Here is a 22,086-nt window from a genome sequence, read left to right as displayed (position 1 = left end):
TGAATTTTACTACTGCCTGATTTGACACATCGGTATCATCCTCATACAGCTTCTTTGTGGACTATAATTTTTATCACTATAAAATCCCATTTAAAAAAAATCAGATTTGATGCATTATGTGTTAAGTTCACCCTTGTCTGTTATTAAAAGTGTCATTTTGTCTGTTATTAAAAGTGTCTGCCATTTTGGTTTGTATGTGTCTTCTGTTTGCCAAGTCCTTTCATATTTATCTTTCTGGGTCATTTTGCTTTGGAAAATTCTTAAAAAAGATTTTTTTTTAATGTTTATTTTTGAGAGAGAGAGGGAAGGAGAGAGAGAGAGCATGAGCAGGGGAGGGGCAGAGAGAGACGGAGGCAGAATGTGAAGCAGGCTCCAGGCTCCACGTTGTCAGCACAGAGCCCGACGTGGGGCTCAAACTCATGAGCCGAGCCATGAGATCATGATCTGAGCTGAAGTCAGACGCTCAACGGACTGAGCCACCCAGGTGCTCCTGGAAAATTCTTACATATGATTGTATAGATTGGGTTTTTCAAAACGCACAGCCCGAGACCCAATCTCCCTTGCTACGACTTTATTAGGGAATGCAATCCCAGGAAAGCCAGGGGAAGGGAACAGGGAACATCGCTGAGGGGCGGGGAGGCGGAAAGAGCAAATCTGAGGCTGCCATCACTCAGCAGGTCAACGCTTGGAATGAAGAGGGAGTGTGTGTCTGATCTCATGGGACCATCTTCCAAGAGGCCATCTTCCCTTTTAACTGTATTTCATCATTGTCTATACAGGGAGAGAAAGAAGGGAGAATTTTATCTGGCAGCTTCCGTCCCCCACGGGTCAAACATTCTCTCCACAAGTGTTAACTGCCCTTCACTTCAGGGTCGTCCAAGCTTGGCGCCCAGAGGGCCCCCAGTGTCTCGCACCTCAGCACCAATGTGGACGCCTCAGGGCAAGAGGGGGAGACGTGCTACACAGGAGGGCTTGGGGCACTGGTGGGTTGTACCCACACGAAGTGAGTTGAAGCGCACAACGTCTGTCATCTCAGCAGCAGCTGGCACAGAGCAAGCAGCCCTGTCACCCTGACGATCAGTGGCGGAGCCTGGCTTTGTCAGGTTGCCCCCGAGCTGCAGGAGTTGAGGCTCCTCAAAAACTGCCATAAAGCTCCCCACGGCTTTTACAAACCCTTAAGCTGGCTGTCAGCTACCCCGAGCCTACCATTTTTGCAAGGTGTCTCATGTTCATAAAAGCCGGCCTACTCTGCATTTCTCATAATCATCACTGACCCCATAACCAATGAAAGGCTGCAGACATCGCAGTTCCCAGCTGAATTCCACCTTCTACCTGCCCCTCACCCCCATGTAACCACAGGTGAAAACCTCAGTAATTTTGATGCCCTGTTCATGCCAAGGGTTACCACCACCTGCTTTACTCTAGCAAGTGTCCTTATTGCCATCAGACCAGTAAGGAGGCAATTCAGTGTCACAATCCTATCCCGGGAGTCTTCTTTTAAGCGCCCTGGGGACCAGTTGTCTCGGGGGGCAAGCGTGTGGCCGTGAGGTGAAGTGTGGAGGACTGTTTCTGTGTGTCAGAAGTCAGCTGGAACGCGGGCAGAATTGGTCACCCCGGAGAGGCTAGGACGGGACGGGTCAGAGGCTCTGGAGGCACGGAAGGACCAGAGGCTGTGATGTGGCACGAAGAGATGTCTGATAACAAAGGCGTATCATAGATTTTCTCTCCAAACAAGGCCTGTCCTATTTGCATTTATTGATGTAACGTGATGGATAGGCTTCGTTCTCATTCTGGCATCTTATTTTGTATTATGCTTTCTCTCTTCAGTGCTTCCTTTGTTTTGCATCTTTTGCTGTGTGGTGTGTGTGCGTGTTTTCTTCAGATTATTTCACCGCATTTGTGGCAATTTGGTGCTCTCTCTCTTCCGGAACCAGCAGACTTTGTCAAGACAAGATGTGTCAGATATGCTAAGATGTGATGCGATGCATAAAACCCGAGACTACACACACAGGCAGGCGTTCCTTGTTTGTTTCACTGTTGTCTATTTCTGCTCAACAGAAATCCTGATACGTTCAGTTGTGCCCAGTGCCCACCAAAAGAGAGAAAAAAAAAAATGTTGGTGGGTTTATAATTACATCTTTAGCGAGAACATTCCTGAGAAAACTTGCATTTTGATGAGGATTAAGAACCAATCCTCGGCTTACGATTTTACCTGGTCTGGCGAGTAGAAGAATATTCTATACACCGGCTTCTGGTTCCTTATGATCCATGCTTTGTTGCTTCTCCTGTCCCCATGCAGTCTCAGTGCCAGGCTCTACAGGACACATTTCTGCTGGGATGTGATCCCTGGCCCTGCACCTTGGTGCCTTACAGTAGGTGAGTCGGCCCAGAGGCTGGTAGGGCACACCCACACCAGCACAGCTTGCAAAAACCGAATGATAGGTGGGAAAGACTATAGACCCCGTAGATCTGTTCCATGAAACCCAAACTAAACGTATCTCATGTCAACTTGACTCTCATTCGAGTCATTCCAATATCTGACATGAGGTAAAGGAAAATTCGGGCCAAAAAAAAAAAAAAAAAGAGAGAGAGATAGTGGTCTTAACTGACCACATCCAAAATTGCCTTATTGGGGTGCCTGGGTGGCTCAGTCAGTTGAACGCCTGACCTTTGGTTTTGGCTCAGGTCATGATCGCACGGTTCGTGAATTCAAGCCCTGCATCGGGCTCTGTGCTGACAGTGTGGGGACCGCTTGGGATTCTGTCTCTCCCAGTCTCGTTGCACCTCCCCAGCTTGCTCGCTCTCTCTCTCTCTCTCTCAAAAAAAAAAAAAAATACATATATATGTAAATTTAAAAACAAAACCCCAAGACTGCCTTACCTGTGAACATTTTATAAAAGCATATGCCCATGTGAACACATTGTTAGGGTTCTTCAACCCTGTCCTTAAAAAGGGCCATCGTACTGAGGGGCCCAGAGCTTAAGCTGTCTCTGTGTTGTACCTCATGGTTTACAATTTAATGTAGACACATCAATAATCTACAACTAGGTATAAGAAAGTCCAACAAAGTTTTGGTCTTTTGCCAATGATGACTGATACTCTTTAGGAAATAAATATCGGAACCTTTTGAAAAAGAAGTTTTCTTATTCTCTTAGCTTCGTGGCTCGCTGGTGCCTGTTCTCCCAATTGGGCTGATGGGGTGAAGTCACAGAGCCCAGCAAGAAAGAGATTATTCTTTCCAAGAAAGGATTTACAGCAGCGTTGTCCCATAGAACTTTCTGCAATGATGGAACTGTTCTGTGTCTGTGCTATCCAAAATGGTAGCCATTTGCCACATGTTGCTAGCTATTAAGCCCTTGAAATGTGGCTAGTGAGACTGAAGAATTGGATTTTACATAGATTTAATTAATTAAAGCAAAAATTAAAATAGCCACATGTGGCTAGTGGCTGCCATAGAAGACAGAGGAGATTTGCAGCCATTTGAGTGGGAAGATGGCAAAGGAAGGGGGCCATGCCAGTCATGTGGCTGTGACCAGCCTGCGGCTTTTTGTTTGTTTTTTACACCATTTTATTGAGGCATGATTGGCATAAAAACAGCTGTAAATATCTAATGTATACAACTTGATGAATTTGGAGGTAAGTACACACCCAAAAAACTATCACCATAATCTATGCCATAATCACACCCGTCGCCTCCAAAAGTTTCCTCCTGCCCTTGTTTATTTGTTACTATTATTCTGTGTGTATGAAAAGAACACTTAACATAAGATTTACCCTCTTAGTAAATTAAAAAAACTAAAAAAAATTTTTTTTAATGTTTATTTTTCAGAGAGAGAGAGAGACAGAGTGCAAGCAGGGGAGGGGCAGAGAGAGAGGGAGACACAGACTCCGAGGCAGGCTCCAGGCTCTAAACTGTCAGCACGGAGCCCCAGACTCATCAACCAAGAGCACATGACCTGAGCCGAAGTCAGACTCTTAACTGACGGAGCCACCCAGGCACCCCACCCTCTTAGTAAATCTTCAAGTATGTACTGCAATATTAACTAGAGGCACCGTGCTGTACAGATCTCTAGGTCTTATTCATCTTGTAGCCCTGAAACTTTGTAGCCTTTGACTTCCATCTCCCCATTTCCCCCTCCCCCCAGCCCCTGGCAACCACCACTCTATTCTCTGCTTCTACGAGTTTGACTCTTTTAGATTTCCCGTGTACAAATGAGATCGGGCAGTATTTGTCTTACCGTGTCTGGTTTCTTTCCCTTCCAGGTTCATCCAGTTGTTGCAAATAGCAGGATTTCCTGCCTTTTTAAAAAGCTGAATAATATTCCGTTGTAGGTATATACCGCATTTCCCCCCAATTTACCCACTGATGACCATTTAGATTGCTTCCATGTCTTGGCTATTGTGGACAGTGTTGTACGGAACACGGGAGTGCAGACACCCCTTTGAGATCCTGATCTCTGTTCCTTTGGATAGGTACTCAGAAGTGAGATTGCTGGATCATATGGCAGTTCTAGGTTTCATTTAAGAACCTTCCACCGTTTTCCTCAGTGGCTAGACCAGTTTACACACCCACCAACAGTGTATCAAATGCTCCCTTTTCTCCACATCCTCCCTAACATTTCTCTTTCATTTTTTCTGATACCCGCCATTCTAACAGGTATGAGGTGATATCTCATTGTGGTTTCGGTTTGCACTTCCCCGATGATGAGGGATATTGAGCAGCTTTTCATGTACCTGTGGATCATTTGTATGTCTTCTTTAGAGAAATGTCTATTCAGTTCCTTTGCCCATTTGTTTTTTTTTTTTTTTTTAATTTTTTTTTCAATGTTTTTTATTTATTTTTGGGACAGAGAGAGACAGAACATGAACGGGGGAGGGGCAGAGAGAGAGGGAGACACAGAATCGGAAACAGGCTCCAGGCTCCGAGCCATCAGCCCAGAGCCTGACGCGGGGCTCGAACTCACGGACCGCGAGATCGTGACCTGGCTGAAGTCGGACGCTTAACCGACTGCGCCACCCAGGCGCCCCCCTTTGCCCATTTTTAAATCGGGTTATTTGTTTTTTGTTTTTTTGCTATTGGGTTGTAGGAGTTCCTTAGGCTGGGGAGTTTCGAAGAGAGAGAACCAAAAGACAGTTCGGCCAGAGGGACTTCCCACTAAGGCTCTTGTCCTTCTCTCTCAGACATTTCCAGAACAACCTGGTAGGCCAGGCTGGGGATGGGGCTAACTGATCCATTAGACACAAAGCCTGGGGCCCATGGAAATGTTTTAATTTCTTTAAAATTAGAAGAAAACAAAAAAGAATTTTTAGGCTGAAGAAAATGTTTTCATATATAATATTAATATATTCATTGTTAGGTCAACCCACCCATAAAATATAATTCAAATTTTTATTTATTTATTTTTATGCTTTATTACTTTTGAGAGAGAGAGAGACAGAGTGCAAGCAGGGGAGGGGCGGAGAGAGAGGGGGACACAGACTCCCAAGCAGGCTCCAGGCTCTGAGCTGTCAGCACAGCTGATGGGGCTACGCAAAGCCTGATGGGGCTACGCAATCATGACCTGAGCTGAAGTCCACGCTTAATTGACTGAGTCACCCAGGTGCCCCTAAAATTTTTTTTAATTTTATTTAATTAAAAAAATTTTTTTACATTTATTTATTTTTTGATAGACATAGAGACACAGAGCACAAGTTGAGGAAGGGCAGAGAGAGAAGGAAACAGAATCCAAGGCAGGCTCCAGGCTCTGAGCTGTCGGCACAGAGCCCCACGCAGGGCTTGAACTCACAAACCGTGAGATCATGACCTGAGCCAAAGACGGATGCCCAACGAACTGAGCCACCCAGGCGCCCCGCCCCCCCCCCCCAATCTTTTTTTAATGGAGGAAGGAGTCCTTGAAAACAAAAACGCTAGGACCCACCCAAGTCTTTATGTGTGTGTGGGGAGAGGGGCTGCTTCTACCACTAACAGCTCATTTTGGGCAACCAGGTACCTCCCTTCTTGAATGCTCCCCCTCAGAGGCCACAGATGAACTCCATGAATGGGTTCAAGTGCCCATTCTCAAACAAGAGTACCAAGACTTTTCAACAATCCCAGGGTCAAACAGAGCCCTGCACTGGAAAAACGCCTGTCTAGCCTGTTACATACTTGGGCAGTGGACAGTGGGGAGCTGGGGAGGGGTTCAAGAGCTGTGTGGGAAGGCAGAGAGGGGAAATGCTATGCTGTAGAGTGAGATAATTAATCTTGACTACTCCTCTCATCCTGACGCCATAAAGGAGGACGCATGAGCTCCGAGAGGTTGAGAAACTTGGCCAACCTTACACAGTTGGGGCACAAACCTCCGTGTGCCCTTGCTCTGACCTAAAACCAAGCACAGATGCCTGGAACCCTTTCCGCAGCCACTGTGGGAGCATCAAGAGTAGCTTCTGTGCCGACCAGCCCGCCATCCCTGAGAGCTGTTCTCTTTTCCCCATTCCTGCTGCTTCCGGAGCTGATCCTATAGGATCTCTGGGCCTCAGTTTCCCCCTTTGTGCGTGTGTTGGGGCGGGGGGGGGGGTGTCTCCCTCTAGCAATGCGAAAGAGGGAGGGAAAGAGGAGGACGTGGCTTTCCACCCTGCCCACGCTAAGGCCCCAGCCGAGGGTCTTCCCGGAAGCCCACCTCCCCGCGCGCGCCGTCCCGCGGCAGGAATGGGCTCGGCCCCTTTAAATCCCGCCCGGGGCCGCGCCCTTCCCGGCTCGGCGACTGGGAATTGCGGCCCCGCGCGCGCTCTCCGCGCTCCCGGCGCCAAGCCCGCGACCCCGCGCGCCGCCTCCGAGCGCCGGGCCTGCGGACGCAGGGGCCGTGCGCATCATGAGCCGCATCTACCACGACAGCGCGCTCCGGAACAAGGCGGTGCGGAGCGCGCGGCTGCCGGGGGCCTGGGACCCCGCCGCCCACCAGGGGTAGGCCCGCCGCGCTCTGCCTCTGCCTCTCTGGCCGCCTCCGGCCCCGGTTTAGAACCCGGGCTTCGGGATTGGGGAGGGGACCGCGGTCCGGGTGCGGGTGGGAGGGGAGGCAGACCTGGCCAAAGCCCCCCGCCCCCCTCCCCAGCGCTCCCCTCCGCCCTGCAAGCAGAGCGCACCCTTAGAACACAGATCGGCTTAAAATTCCCCACTGCCCCCCGCCCCGTAGCGTCGGGAGAGGGTCTCGATCCGACTCCCAAACGGAGCTCGAAAGCACCGACCTTTGTCTCTACCCCTGCCTGTCGCGACTGTAAAACTCCCAGCCACTTGCCTCGCCGCCCTGCCCGCGGGCCTTGGTTCAGGCCGCCCGCCCCACTTCCCGCCCCGGAAGGGACGAAGGTGTGGAGCGATCCCAACGGCGCGGGGGAGCTGGCGTGGCGCGGCCGCGGGAGGGCAATGCCTGCCTGGAGGCGCGTGTGGGATCGGGATCCGGATGGGGTGGAGGGGAGGCCCTGCGGTCACCCACGCAGAGGTTTTGAGAACACGTGGACCATGCCAGCAGCAGGTACAAACACTAAGGAATCTGGAGGTGAGGGGTCGGTAGGGGCAGGTAATAGAGTTTCCCCCATTCCTTCCCGTGTCCCCGCCCTCTCCCATTTCTGTGGCTCTAAAAGGGAAACCCCAGGTTTTGTGAAAACTAGAAGCGGGAAGCGGGGAACTAGGAACCCCACGATCTTGGGCTAGTCATAAAACTTCTGGTGTGGGGTTTCGCCACCTCTAAGTGCGTATGGATGACCAGAGGAATAGAAAGTGTTTTAAAACAGGTGAAAAGGGAAGATACTTTATAGCAGCTTAGACCCCTCCCTCAAGTTTGATTAAAGAAGTAAAATCCTTTCTATTTGGTAAGCACTTAATAGTTTAACACTTTCACTCACATGATCTTTTGTCATCATCATCCCAAGACTCAGAGTGAGGTGGCTATTCTCCCGTTTTGTAGATAGGAAGACTGAGGCTCTGGTTACAGTAACCCCTTGCAGGAGGGGCCACAGCTTGGTCTTGCAGCCTTGAGGAGGTCCCTTCTACTCTCTGGGCAGTGCCCCAGGGTTTGGGAATCAGGTGAATAGGAGACACTTGTGGGCCTTGCTTCTATCCCAGTGCGCACTCTGCCCTGGGCCGTTGAACTTACGCCTCTTCCCTGAGGACTGACACAACCAGCTGATCCCTTCTTTCCATCCCCAGGGGAAGTGGCGTCCTGCTGGAGGGAGAACTGGTGGACGTGTCTCGGCACAGCATCTTGGATGCCCGTGGCAGGAAGGTGAGGACACTTTCCTGGGGACACTAGCAGGGCGCTGCCTTCATGGTCCTCACCCACCGGCAGATCTCCCGGTGCTTGACTACATCAGTGCTGAGATTTGGGGTCCGGTTCCTCCCGGGAGGGGCTCACAGGGCAGGTGGGGAGTGGGTGGGGAGATAGCAGCCGAAAGGGACCACTGAGTGGAAAGGTGACTTTGGCGTTGGGCAGAGGACAGATGACGGGGCCTGGGTTCCTGCTGAGGACACAGATCAGCACTGACCCCAGTGGTGAGTGTTTGGGGCTCGGATTGGGAGGGTTGAGAGCAGGAAGGGGTGAGGTGACCGGTTCAGGACTGAGGCTGTGGGTGCTGTGTGGGCTGGAAGGTGCTCCAAAGAGGTCCCATTGCTTCTGTTTAAAGGGCTGGGAGCCTCGCTGGGTGGGCAAGATGAGGGGCTCTGTTTTCTGGGAGGGCCAAGGGCCCAGATTCCTGGCTTCTGGAAGTGGTCTGGTAGCTCCCACTGCCCTGGGGCCTGATGGGTCAGCAGTGACCTTCCCCTTTTGGGGACCAGGTTTGTTCCTGGGAGGTCATGTCACCTTTGAATTTTTTGGAATTGATTCATTTTAATTGTTTTTTAATGTTTCTTTTTGCGAGAGAGAGGTGGGGGAGGGGCAGAGAGAGAGGAAGGAACAGAATCCAAAGCAGGCTCTAGGCTCTGAGCTGTCAGCACAGAGCCCGACGCGGGGCTCGAACTCATAAACCGTGAGTTCATGACCTGAACTGACGTCGGACACTTAACTGAGCCACCCAGGCGCCCCTGAATCATTGAAAATGTACTGGTGGAGTTTGTTGTTGGAAGGAGACCTAAAGTTCTCCATTTGCAAAGTGGTGGCTCTCTTGGCCTGGGCTCGCTCGTCTTTGAGCAGCACTGTGTGTGGCTGGGCACTTTGGAATGTGGGGTTTTTAGAAAGCAGGTCACTGCTGTGGACCTGGGCCTCCTCGTGCATACAGGCAGGGACGTTGGGGTGGGAGGAGGGTAGCTGTGTTCTGGGCCTTTGTCCAGCCTCCACATTAAGTCTGCATTGCTGACCCCGCCTGGGGCTTCAGTTCCCATGTCCGTGCCCTTGTCCGCTTGCCCCCTCACACCCTTGGGGTCGTGCCCTCCATCACCACGCCATCTCAGGTGTCCACAGATGCACCCACTGCTCACCCTCCGATACTTGCCCGTGTCTTTCCTGAGCCCTAGTTTTGAATTTCCACCCCCTTTCTAACAGCCCCACTCGGTGTGCTGACCACCTTATCTCCTTGTTCTCTAAAGCTGAGCTTGTCCCAGGGGCTCAGAGCCCGCTGCTGCCCTGCAGCCCCGGGAAAAGCCTCCGCTCCCAGCTCGGCACCGGTTTCGCCCAAGAGGTGTTTTGCTGCATCCACCCCCCTCCTTAGGGTGCCAGCCAGCAGGGTGGACACAGCAGTCCGGAGCCCCCAGCCAGCCTGCCCGGCAGGGCCAGCAGTAGCTCCAGGCTGATGTGGGACCGGCCTCCCTCTGCTGCCCTTGGGGCAGAGGGTTCTGTCAGCCCTGCCCACACTTGCCTTCTCTGAGTTCTCCCTTCTAATGATAATGCACTAGACCCCTGCAAACCTCTACTGTCTCTTCCTCCAGCCTCCCCCCGGGAAGCAGTGCCTGGTCCTGTTGTTCCTTCTACCTTGGCCATCCCTTCCCACCCCTCCCCTTCCTCTTGCTACTGGCCTTAGGTGGATGGGGCCTCAGAAAATTAGCCTGTCCTCATCAAACCTTCCAGCTGCCCCCGACGCTCATGCTTGCCCTGCCGGTCACTTGTTTCCTGAAAGACATATTGGAGGGTCTCACTGCTGTTCAAAAACCTTTCGGGATTCCCTCATGGGGTACCTGGGTGGCTCAGTCGGTTAAGCGTCTGACTTCGGCTCAGGTCATGATCTCACAGTTTGTGAGTTTGAGCCCCATGTCGGGCTCTGTGCTGACAGCTCGGAGCCTGGAGCCTGCTTCGGATTCTGTGTTTCCCTCTCTCTCTCTGCCCCTCCCCCCCCAAAAAAAATAAATAAATGTTGAAGAATATTTAAAACACACACACACACACACACACACACACACACACACACACACACCTTTTGGGATTCCTTCTTGTCTATCAGGTAAAGTCCAAACTCCAAATACCAACTCAAGGCCCATTTCAAACTGGTGCTAATTGCTTTCCCGGCCTGGGCTCCCACGAGGCCTCTGACTATCCTCTGTTGCTCAGACATGCGCACCAGACCTTCACTTTTATTTCGTACCTGTCCCAGGCTTTTAATATTCTCCCTACTCCCTCTTCCCCGGAAGCTGCAGGTTTCTCCATGCTTGGAGACCTTGCCAAGAGGTGGATTCCTCCTCTCCAGTGTCCAGGAGCATGTGACCCACCCGCTTTGGCCAGAGTAGCTGGCAAACAGCATTTGCAGCACCCTTTACGTTTTACACTGCTTGCGTCTCTAGTATCTCATCGAACCCTTGCCACGTTTCTGAAAGTAGACAGCACGTTGTCCCCACGCAACAGGGGAAACTGAGGCTAGGAGGGATTAGCCCCAGGTCCAACACGTGTCGGAAGCGGCATAATGGCCGCCCTCCCTCGGAACTTTCAGTGCCCTTTCTATGACCCTTGCCCTCCTCCACTCCTGCATCATGGTATTTGGGGTCCTCGGTGCTTGGGTTATGGTTTTCTGTATGTGCTTTCTGTCTCTGGCCGTGTGGGAGCTTTGGGGTCAGGCGGGGGGGCCTGCCGTCTCATGGCCGCAAGGAGCACATATGCTTCGTTATGTGAGGCAGGTGCGTACTGAGCATGTGATTGGATAAATGAGCAAATATGGGGGGGGGGCATCTGCCCAACTGGAATATCTTTGGGAGCTGAGATGGGATTCGGGGTGGAGGGGGAGGTTTGGGGGCTCGCAGTGGAGCCCTGTGGGGAGTGTGTGTGTTGGAGGGTGGGGGGAGTGAAACAATGCCCTCCCTGTCTCCGGCCCCAGGAGCGCTACTACGTGCTCTACATCCGGCCCAGTCTCATCCATCGCCGGAAGTTCGACCCCAAGGGAAACGAAATCGAGCCCAACTTCAGTGCCACCAAGAAGGTGAACACGGGCTTCCTCATGTCGTCCTACAGTAGGTATCTTCCGTCCTTACTCCCTCAGGGCCCTCCCACCCTGTGGCCTTGCTGTGTCTCTTGGTCCCTAATGAGTGTCCGCTCAGCCTTGGAGTCCATGTCTGGCCTGGGGGCCTGCTGGCCGGACTCCTCCTGCCCCTCATTCACTCAGAGGATCCCCAGTGCCCCACCTCAATCCCAGGGGCCTGGCTGGCCTGACTCCTGCAGTCTGGCAGAGGCGACCGAGAACCTGGCTCTGGGCTCTCACTGCCTTTGTGCAGAGCCCAGGCCAGGCCCCTGGCAGCCTTCATCTTCCTGCCCAAATTCCATATGATTCTTAGGCCCTTGGACCTCCTTCCTCTTTCCAACTGTGGCTCTACAGACACCGCTTTGCTGTCTGTGGAAGAAGGTTTGGAGGTTGAGTGAGAATCCTTCCATCCCTCTATCAGTTTATTCATTCATAGTTTCAGTTGTCCGTTCATTCTCTGAATATTTAATGAGCATCTACCCTCTGCCAGGCCCTGAGCCACATGCCAGGGTCCAGGGACCACAGGGACAAACAAGATTTGGACCTGCATTCGAGATGTCCTCAGTCCCTTAGAGATGGACAGGACAGAGGAGGGGCTCTGGGCCCAGGCAGGCACGGTCGGGGGCGGGCCTGGAGTTGGGAACACCAGTGCAAAAAGCTGAAAGGAAAGCAGGAATCAGCAGGGTGCTGGGGTTTGGAAAGGGGTTGCAGGCCAAAGCATGCTGGGAACTGGGGGCTCCTGATGCAGGTGAGGAGAAGCCTTTAGGGAGGCAGGAGCCAGGTGGAGAAGGGCCCCAGAAGGACACCTGATCGAGAATGCAACGGAGTCCTGTTGTGAGTGGTTTCAAGTAGGGCAGGGATGTGATTAGAACGGTTTTAAAAAATCCCGGGGTGGAGCGGGGAGCACCTGGGTGGCTCAGTGGGTTAAGCATCCGACTTCAGCCTAGGCCATGATGTCACAGTTCGTGAGTTTGAGCCCCACATTGGGCTCTGCACTGACTGACAGTGCAGAGCTTGCTTGGGATTGTCTCTCTCTCTCCCTCTCTCTCTGCCCCTTCCCTGCTCGAGTATGCTCTTTCTCTCTCTCTCTCTCAAAATAAATAAATAAACTTAAAAAAAATAAACAAATCCCCTCCCAGGGGGAGGGGTGCCTGGCTAGCTCAGTCAGAAGAGCATGTGACTCTTGATCTCGGGATCGTGAGTTCAAGCCCCATGTTGGGTGTAGAGATTCCTAAAAAAAATAAAATAAAAAATAAGTAAACTTAACAAAAATCCCAGGGGGCGACCAGCAGGCCTGTTGAGAGGCCGTGGTGGCCAGATTAAGGGCCTGTCAGTGAGGATGCAGAGACTGGAGAGACTCGGGACAGAGGAGGCACAGCGGCCTCAGTGTTTGGAGATGGAGAGAGTGAGAGAGGGGTCAGGGACGACCCTGGGGTTTGGGCTCAGGCAGGTGTGAGGAGAAGAGTTCTGTCTGGGACACGTGGTTGCACCTCTAGGTAGAGGATGATGCCCGCTGGGGCCTTGGAGGCACAATTCTGGAACCCAGGAAGCAGGCGGGGCTGGTGGCACACGTTTAGGGCCCATCACACATTGCGAGTACGGAAGCTGTGAGAGTGGATATGGAGTCACCCGGGAGGCCAGGAAGGAGCCCACTAGGAACCAGAGGAGGGACCCCTGCAGAGGTCTGAGGGAAGTAGGGAGCATGTGTCTCTCTGAGTGGGGGTAGCAATGGGGTCAGGTGCTGCCTGAGGCCCAGCAAGGCCAGGACTGTGGGGCATCCAGTGGGCTCACAGTGAAGTGCTCCCAGTGACTCGGGGAGAGGGGGGTCTGGAGTAGTGGGTGTCAAAGCCAGAATTCAGGAAGGCGTTAAGGTAAGATCCAGTGTGGAGCAGGAGACCCAGGTGCCCGAGGACGGAGAGGGGTGGGATCTGGAGCCCAGATGGAGGAATGCTGGCTCGAGGCAGGAGAGGGACACTTGGTCCTTTGAGACGGAAACGGAAGAGAAGGAGGAGAGGTTTCTTGTGCTTATTGGTAAATTGACAGGGCAGTGGCAGGGTGAGTAACCCCACCTCGGGCTTCCGTGACCTTGGGGAGTGGAGGTGAGAGGTGCTCTGTCTGAGGGACGTTGGGCGGGGTGAGGGCTGAGGAACCAGGAGCAGTTCGAAAGCCCTTGGTGGGAGTGCGGCGTCTGGGGAACCCGAGAGGGCGTCCCCGACAGAACCCGGCAAGGTTTTACACCCTGAATGGAACAGGGTCCGGCCTCCACGGCTGTTGGGCTACTCTCGCTGCCCCTGGCTCTCGGCGTGGAGAGGCCCACCCGCGCCGGGTTGCTGAGCTGGGGTGGCTGTGCACACCTTCCTGGGCTCTTGGGGCCTGTGAGTCTTCCCAGCCCTGTGAGGCCTCACTTCTCAGTCTCGGACCATCACCTCATCCCACCCCACGCCCCCCGCCGGACCCGACCCGGGATCTGCAGATTTGGGACATTCAGGGCAGGTAGGTGAGGCTGTTGGGATCCCTCCCCCCCCCCCCCCCCCCCCCCCGAGCCTCCGAGCTCTGCCGGGGCTGGGGTGAGCCGGCCAGGGGAGAGTGTGTGGACCCCGTAGTTCGCTGCTCTTTCCACAGACCCCAGCCCAGCCAGGAGACCCTCAGAGCCTGGGGAGAAGAACTCTGTCTAGGCAGTGGGGAATCCGTGCGGAGGCAGAATTTTGTAGAGGGTTTGAATCCCGCCTCCTCCGCTGACCAGCTGTGTGACCTTGGGCAGATCACCTCACCTCTCTAAGCCATCGTTTTCTCCCGCGTAAAAAAAAAAAAAAGGGATAATGAAAACATTTACGCTCATTGGGGGTTTACCATGTGCCAGACTCTGTGCTAAGTGCTTCACGGGTGTCATTTCGTTTACACCTCATGTCCACCCTGTCATTAGGTACCCTTTTTATCCCTTGTTGTCAGGCACAGAGAGGTTAAGTCACCTTTGCACGGGCTCACGTGGCTTGTGAGCAGATGTGCAGCAGGCAGCCTGGCTCCAGAGCCCGGGGCCGGAAGTCACCTGCCAGGACAGCCTCGATGACTCCTGGCACCGCGGGCACGCACAGCCCTGCCTTCAGGTGGTTGTGGGCACGTCAGACACTCAGGTCTCCCCTGGTTCCCAAAAGACCCTCCCTGAGTGCTTGCTGTGACCCTCCTGTGCTGTGTGCCTGCAGAGGTGGAAGCTGCGGGGGACACGGACAGACTCACGCCCGAGGCGCTGAAGAGCCTGGTCCAAAAGCCAGAACTGCTTGCGCTGACGGAGAGCCTCACCCCCGACCAGACGGTGGCGTTCTGGATGCCCGAGTCAGAGATGGGGGCGATGGAGCTTGAGCTGGGGATCGGGGTACGGCTGAAAACCCGAGGCGACGGCCCCTTCCTGGGTGAGCAGTGCAGCCCTCACGTGGTCTCGTGTCCCCGTGGCCCATAGCGGTTCCCGGCCTCCTGTTTAGGGCTCCTCCACCCCACCTGCTGAGAACCCACGTGAGTGGGCCAGGTCTGCTTATTCCCGAGACTTCTTCCTAAGTCTCCGGACAAGTGCCCTGGGGCCAGCAGCCTAGACACTCTGGATCCTGGGGTGCCGCCCAATCCCGTGGTTCCCTAGGGTGACCTCTCCTATTTAGTGCCTTGGGGGTCACACTCAGGGCCTCCCTGAGGGCACTGAAGAGAGCAGTGGTTTAACCCGGGCCTAGGGTACCCAGCAGAGCAGGCCGGGCCCCCACTATTTTACCACTATAGAAAGACAAGCCGTTCAACTTCTTCCCTTCTTTCAGAGTCATTAGCCAAACTTGAGGCTGGAACAGTGACCAAGTGTAATTTCGCTGGTGATGGAAAGACAGGAGCATCCTGGACGGACAACATCATGGCCCAAAAGTCTTCGGAGGAGGCCACGGCGGAGATCCGAGAGCAGGGGGACGGGGCAGAGGACGAGGAGTGGGTAGGTCAAGAGAGATGTCTGTGAGCCTGGCATTGGTACGGTTTATCTCTTGGCGGGAGCTTCGTACACGCAGGTTGTGGCTGGGTGTAGGACAAGGACACGGCAGCATAAATTTTGCTCCCCCCAGCTTTGGTGTTCATGGAATTTCTGAGAATGTGTTAGCCTCGGGAAAACTCCTTTCGAGGCAAGAAGGGTGACAACCTGAAAGACCTTTCTTTTCGGTAGGTCGGAACTGTGCCAATCTACAAGAAAGTTCCAAAGATGGATAAAAGCAAGGGCTGGAAAGAATGGAATTCACAGGGAAACCAGGGAAACCTGATGCCATTACATCTCCAAACATTATCACTTCAAGTGAACACATTAGCCATGTTGTGGCAGCTGAGCTGAATGAGCTTTTTTTTTTTTTTTTTTTTCTGCCGAGGATCAACCCCCCCCCCGCCCCCCCGCCAGTCCATCCTTAGCCTATCTGCAGTTGATGTGTTTTCCCGAAGCATATTTCACCTGAAGGTTTGATGTCAAAAGGCCCCAAATTGAACATTTACAACTGAAAAATGGGTTATTCACCCATGGCGAATGATGACATTCGCCAGAGAAAGCAGGGCAGGAAGAGTAGAGGGTCTGGATTCCCCTTTGTCTTACTAAAGGGAGTCTCGGAATGAAAAATAATCAGGGCTGCCAGGCCAGCTCCTTGGGCCAGCTCTAATGAGGGAAAGCCAAGGAGGATGGCCGAGGGCCCCATTGGTACCACTCGGTTGAACCCTTGTTCGTCTGATGCCTTGTAGAAGACTTTCATGAAATGTGCTCTCTTCACACCTCTTTACTTAACTCGTAGGATGACTGAGGTCGCCTCTGGGTCCCACCAGCGCTGCTGAGAATTTCTTCCATCAACGTCTACCCTGGAGCTCGGCTTACCTGGTTCTTCCCTACAGCCACCATGGAATACCCTTTGAATAAGCGTTGCAAAAACCAAATCCCAGACCATGACATGAGCAGTGGGGGCCCCATGCTGTGGCTCATGCAGGGCCCGTCTCTAGGTATTTTCATGGTGGCCCTTGCCCTGAGTGGCAGCCTTGTTTCTAGAGGCAGGCAGTGGATGGGTCCCCCCGGGGGCAGTCAGAGGAATTGGACTTGGTCTTGGCGTAGACTTGGGGAATGTCCCTCATCTGCATGCAGAGCGGCTCAGGCGTTCCTTCCTCTGTCCTTGTTGTATTTCTTGCCTTCCCTGCACACCTGTCGCTTTTCCCCAGTGCCCAGTGGTGTAGCCTCTGCTCTCCCGTTCACACCTCCCTTTCCCCCATGTGCCCTTTTCTTCCCCTACAGCTGCCAATTCTTTATCCCCCCTCTGGTTCTCTGCCACACGGGGGGCTCCTGTCTCCTGACCTCCCTGGCTGCTTTCCTGGGGCTGCTCTCTGGGAGGCCTAGCGTATTCACAGGTATGGCTGGCTGATCCCTACCTTTCAGACTCACTCTACCGGGCCACATTTTGATAACATCTTTGTCTTCATTTTTTGTACTTTGAGAACTTTTTATGAATGAGTAAATTTTCAGAAAAGGATTCCTTTACGCTGACTGGGTTACATCAGGTGTGAACAGTCTTCCAACTGAGCGGTGATCCTGTAAGAAGGAAGCCGTGTCTTTTGATCATGAACATTTCCTTGCTGGGTAGTGGGCCCACACCCAGATCTGTGACGAGATGTGGAATTGACTTCTACACGTCCCAAGAATGGGCACAGACGTGGTGGCATGTGGGTCCTGCTTGTCTCGGGGACAAGAGGGGGCGGTGACGAGTCCCCTGATGTATCAAACACAGCACTAGATGCTTTCCGTGATAATAATTACAGCCCGCTTCCTGATGCTAGTACAGATGTCCCCCGCTTTAAGAAAGTTCGTGTTATGACCCTTGGCTTTTATGACAGACCTACCTTAGTACCTGTTTTTGCTAACCGAAAGCAATCTGAAGAGGGTTTTCATTTTTGTGAAAAAAGGCAAAAACTGAAAGTTGTGTTCAGCATTTGTTTTGCAGTGAGCCGTTACAGAGGCTGGGCACACCCCAAGCAGTGAGAGTGGCCCCATGAGTCTCCTTCCCTGGGAATGACACTCGGCATCCAGCCCCCATAGCTTTGAACTGTCTATGAGCACCTGCTTCACCTCAGTCGATTATGTGCATGCGTTAGCGAGATGTGCCCTAAGGTTTCAGGAAAGCCTAAGTGAATGCTCAAAAAATTTCCCATTGTTTCTTCACTTTCTACCATTTCAGTTTATAAAAAGTTTCATAGGATTGCTGTACTTTTTGCATAGTGAGGGAAACTTGTATTTGCTCGGCGCTGGCAAAATCTTACTTACTTTTCACAGCAATCCCATGAGGTACCTGTGATTATTTTTTAAGGTGCATGTGATTATTATTCCCATTTTTTTTTGGTATGATTTTGAAACTTACAGGCTCCATCCATAGTATATAGAGGAGAGAGGACTTTAAACCCAGGCACTCAGATTTCAAACTCTGTATTCTTTACTGGCTTATTCTGCTTCCACGTGTATGTAACAGGGAAGAAAGGGGGCTTCAGAGAGGTTGAAGCAACTGGCCCAGAGTCACAGCTAATAAGTGAAACAGCCAGAATTCAAATCCAGAGATGTCCAAAGCAAAGCTTATGTTCCTTCCCCTGTCGTTTGCTTCCTTGGCCTATAGAAGGACCTTGAATACAGGGGCCCGAGGAGTCCTGGCCCTGTGAAGTAGGGTTATATTCCTAGACTTGAGGGAACTTGTCTAAATCCTTGACTGCTGACCTGCCCAGGCTGAAGTCAGTCCTACTGATTAGCAGTTGAGCAGGTAATATTATGCCTCCAGCAGTTATTATCTTGATTCCAGTTTTCATTTACCTTCTTGCATATTTGAGCCAGGGCTCGATGATATGGCTGTGAGGTTTGGGATTAGCGCTCCATTGGGGCCACCTGAAGTCATGGGTCACTGGACTGCTCATAGATCTCTTCTGTTCTTGTTGCCCTTTTCTTAGTTCAGATCCTTGTGACCTTTGACCTCGACCATTATAGAAGGTGCCTCCCTGGTATCCTGTGTCTGAATGGGGCTGGCTGGGACCTCCACCATGGGGATGGCCAGGGAAGTGGTTAAGCAGCAAGAGGACTGGGGATATTGACTAGAGGCACCCTGTGAAGGGATCCTGCTGCCCAAAGCACCGTGGCCAAAGGGTATGGCAAGGTCATATAGGCAGGTCACCATTCCAAAAAAGGAGGGCCAGTGTGTCAATAGGGGAAGACCTGGACAAAAAATGGCTTTGGTGTCTTGGGGGGGCAGGGGGAGGGGTGGAGAGGAAGGAAGGAGGAGAGGAAGGAAGGGAGGAAGGGAAGGGTCCTTGTGGCTGGAGCTCAGAGAATGAGTAGAAGTCGTTTGAGATGAGTCTGGAGGTCAGCCTTGGCATCTTTATCACATTAAGTACTTTGGGACTTTATCCTTAAATTCCTGGAAGCCAGGGATTCTGGGGAGAGTGATAAGATTTGATTTGTTTATATCCAAGATCCTTGACTGCAGAGAACCTGAGAGTAACGAATCCAACTGGGGCTGCTACAGTTTCACAGCGACGGGGCTAGAGTGGTTTGGTATATAACGGCGGGAGCGGACAGGACAGAAATTCAGGTGGAGGAGGAAAGGGACTTCCCAGCAACAGAAGAACACCAGCAGAGCGGAGGTGGGGGAGTGGCCCGCCCATGGAATATGCAAGTTCTGGACATGGTTGCTGTCATACCATACCTACACATAAAATTCCATAATCCTTTTTCCATTAGTGTTGTAGGATCGCTTTCCATGTTGCTACACAGTCTTCATAACCATTGTTTTTTAAGATTGACTGCCTTCTCATAGCTCTGTCATTGCCCAATTTGGGGGTAATTGATTCCTATTTGGAGCTAAAATAATTAATGTTTTAGGTTATATACTGTTATATAATTATATAAACTGTTTTAGATTATATAGTTCCCTCAGTCTCACCCATACAGCTTCCCCCACCCCACCCCACCTCCTGCCCTCTCTTCCCCACCCCCACCATGCCATATTTTTGTATCTTGGGGTTATTTCTTTAGGGACAGATTCCCGCAAGTCAGATTACTGGGAATTTAGGAGTTTTTTTGTGAAGGTCTTTTTAGATCATCAAATTTGCTTTCCCAAAGGGTTGTTCTAAATTATAATTTCACCAGCAATGTAGGAGAGACCCATTTTCATGCTTCCCCTGCCAGAATTGAGTGTGATAACATTTAAAAAAATGATATTTGATCAGGTAAAAATAAAACAAATTTTTTATTAAAAAAATTTTTTTAACGTTTATTTATTTTTGAGAGAGAGAGAGTGCGGGCTGGGGAGGGGCAGAGAGAGAGAGGGAGACCCAGAATCCAAAGCAGGCTCCAGGCTCCGATCTGTCAGCACAGAGCCTGATGCGGGGCTCTAACTCACAGACCGTGAGATCATGACCTGAGCCAAAGTCAGCAGCTTAACCGACTGAGCCCCAAACTTAAATATAAATCTTAAATTTTGATTAGCTTTTTCCCCCGTTAATAGTGAACTTAAACTTTTTTTTCATGTTCATTTCCTAGATATATTTCCTCTTTGCTTCCTCAATTTCTTTGCCTGTTTATATACTTGGGGGGGGGGCTTTCGGTTATTTATATTTTAAATATAACCATTTACCGTATTTTAACAACCTCTTTTGTTTTTAAAAAAGTGGATTTTTTACAAACATAAAAATCTTTGTATAGAGCTATCTGTTGACTTTTTGTGAATCGCTTCTAAGCTTATATTCTCCTTTCAGATGTTAGATATTGTCAATTTCTGTTTCTTCCATTTTGGTTATTATATGGTTTTACATTTAACTCCTTAATCCACTCTGCCTTTAATTGTGAAAGGGTAGGAAGTAAGATAAGCAAGATAATTATTTTCAAATGGCTAACCAGTAATCTCAACATAGTTATTGGGTTCCTTCCCCCTCTGAAGTTAGGATGTCTCCTATATCATATACTAAAGTTTTTAAAACAATTTTTTTAAATGTTTATCTTTTAAAAAAAAATTTTTTTTTAACGTTTATTTATTTTTGGGACAGAGAGAGACAGAGCATGAATGGGGGAGGGGCAGAGAGAGAGGGAGACACACAGAATCAGAAGCAGGCTCCAGGCTCTGAGCCATCAGCCCAGAGCCTGACGCGGGGCTCGAACTCACGGACTGCGAGATCGTGACCTGAGCTGAAGTCGGACGCTTAACCGACTGCGCCACCCAGGCGCCCCTAAATGTTTATTTATCTTGAGAGAGAAAGAGAGCACAAGCAGGGGAGGGGCAGAGAGAGAGGGAGACACAGAATCTGAAGCAGGCTCCAGGTTCTGAGCTGTCAGCACAGAGCCTGATGGGGCTCGAACCCATAAACCACGAGATCATGACCTGAGCCGAAGTCGGAAGCTCAACACTTAACTGACTGAGCCACCCAGGCGCCCCTAAAGTTATTTTATACCTAAGTTATTACATTTCAATAAGTCTCCCTGTAGTGACAATTTGGACTATCATAGGAGGCTTTAAGGTTTTGTAGAGCTAGGTACCCCTCATTACTCTTGTCTTAGAATTTTGATATTCTGCCTCAACATTTGAAACATTTTGTCAAGTTTCAGTGCGCATTGACTGCCTTTGGGTTTAAGTTAAAAAAAAAAAATCTGGCTACAAGAGTAAGACTCTTGTATTTTAGAAAATTCAAAAAATGAAAAACGTACAATTTCACCACCGTTTTTGAAATCGCTTGTGTAGTAACTCAGTTACATGCCATGCTCCACGTGGTGACAAACAGTAACTAATTTTGTGTTTATAACCGTCTAAGGAGAATAGTTTTTTTTTCAAGTAGAAAAAAGTCTAGTATTACAGTAAATGAAACTGATACCACACCTGTTCTACAGATGAAGACACTTGCTGGAGGGGCCCAGGTGGTCAACAGAGCTAGGGTTCTAACCAGGGCAGTGTTGTTACTGTGGCCCGTGCAGAATCCTTTGTGATGCTGCCATTCCATGAGACACAATTATTATTTCTATTTTAGTGTATCTACTTACAGTCTTTTACAAAGTGGGGTATCCATGTACATACTTTGTGTGATCTTTTCACTTAGATATGTCATGAACATTTATCTATCCCATAAACCTTTCACAACATTATTCTTTTTTAAGTTTATTTATTTTGAGAGAGACGGAGACAGCATGAGCAGGGGTGGGGCAGCGAGAGGGAGAGAGAATCCCAAGCAGGTTCCACACTCCGTGCGGAGCCGGACACGGGGCTCGAACCCACAAACTGAGATCATGACCCAAGCAGACACCAAGAGTCAGAGGTTTAAATGACTTGGCCACCCAGGCGCTCCTCACATTATTTTTAATGGCCATTTAATATTCCTCATGTGCAGATAGAACAATGCATTTAAGGATCGTCTCGTTTGAATGATTAGTGTATGTCCCATTTTTCCCTGCAGTTAACACTGCTGAGATGTACATTCTTGAGGCTTTTCACACATCCCACAATCCTTTTATTATAAATTCCAAAACTGTAAATGCTGGGCCTCATGTTCTACACATCGTAAAGGTTTTTGCTCCCCACTGCGGAACAGTCCTCTGGACAGGTGCTTCCGATTTGCAGCTCTATAGCTGCAACAAGGGACGTGCTCCACCTCACCCCAAGTCATTAAAAGAAGAAAGGA

The 22,086-nt window shown here is 50.9% G+C and overlaps 1 protein-coding gene and 1 long non-coding RNA gene across 5 annotated transcripts; one reads left to right on the top strand and one right to left on the bottom strand.

Moving 5' to 3' along the window:
* Nucleotides 1-203: 203 nt before the first annotated feature.
* Nucleotides 204-7,479, bottom strand: LOC147580459 (uncharacterized). 4 transcript variants are annotated; one of them, XR_015252924.1, is made up of 3 exons: nt 4,239-7,479; nt 2,205-2,329; nt 204-2,047 (listed from the first exon to the last, which is right to left on the bottom strand). It is a non-coding gene; the product is annotated as an uncharacterized LOC147580459 (long non-coding RNA). The 4 variants fall into 4 exon arrangements; XR_015252923.1 differs by having other exon boundaries at nt 2,205-2,314; XR_015252925.1 differs by having other exon boundaries at nt 7,222-7,479.
* Nucleotides 6,739-20,130, top strand: ARPIN (actin related protein 2/3 complex inhibitor). The gene is made up of 6 exons (XM_086711545.1): nt 6,739-6,940; nt 8,180-8,255; nt 11,263-11,395; nt 14,604-14,810; nt 15,201-15,364; nt 16,197-20,130. Exons 1-6 carry the CDS (start codon nt 6,849-6,851, stop codon nt 16,203-16,205), a joined length of 681 nt encoding a protein of 226 aa, XP_086567671.1. The 5' UTR covers nt 6,739-6,848; the 3' UTR covers nt 16,206-20,130.
* The last annotated feature ends 1,956 nt before the right edge of the window (nt 20,131-22,086 follow it).

Source organism: Puma concolor, chromosome B3, assembly GCF_028749965.1.
Source record: "Puma concolor isolate L17-30 chromosome B3, mPumCon1.1.hap2, whole genome shotgun sequence".
Lineage (NCBI taxonomy): Eukaryota > Metazoa > Chordata > Mammalia > Carnivora > Felidae > Puma > Puma concolor.
Note: the sequence above shows the minus strand (reverse complement) of the source record. Positions and strands in the feature narration are given on the sequence as shown.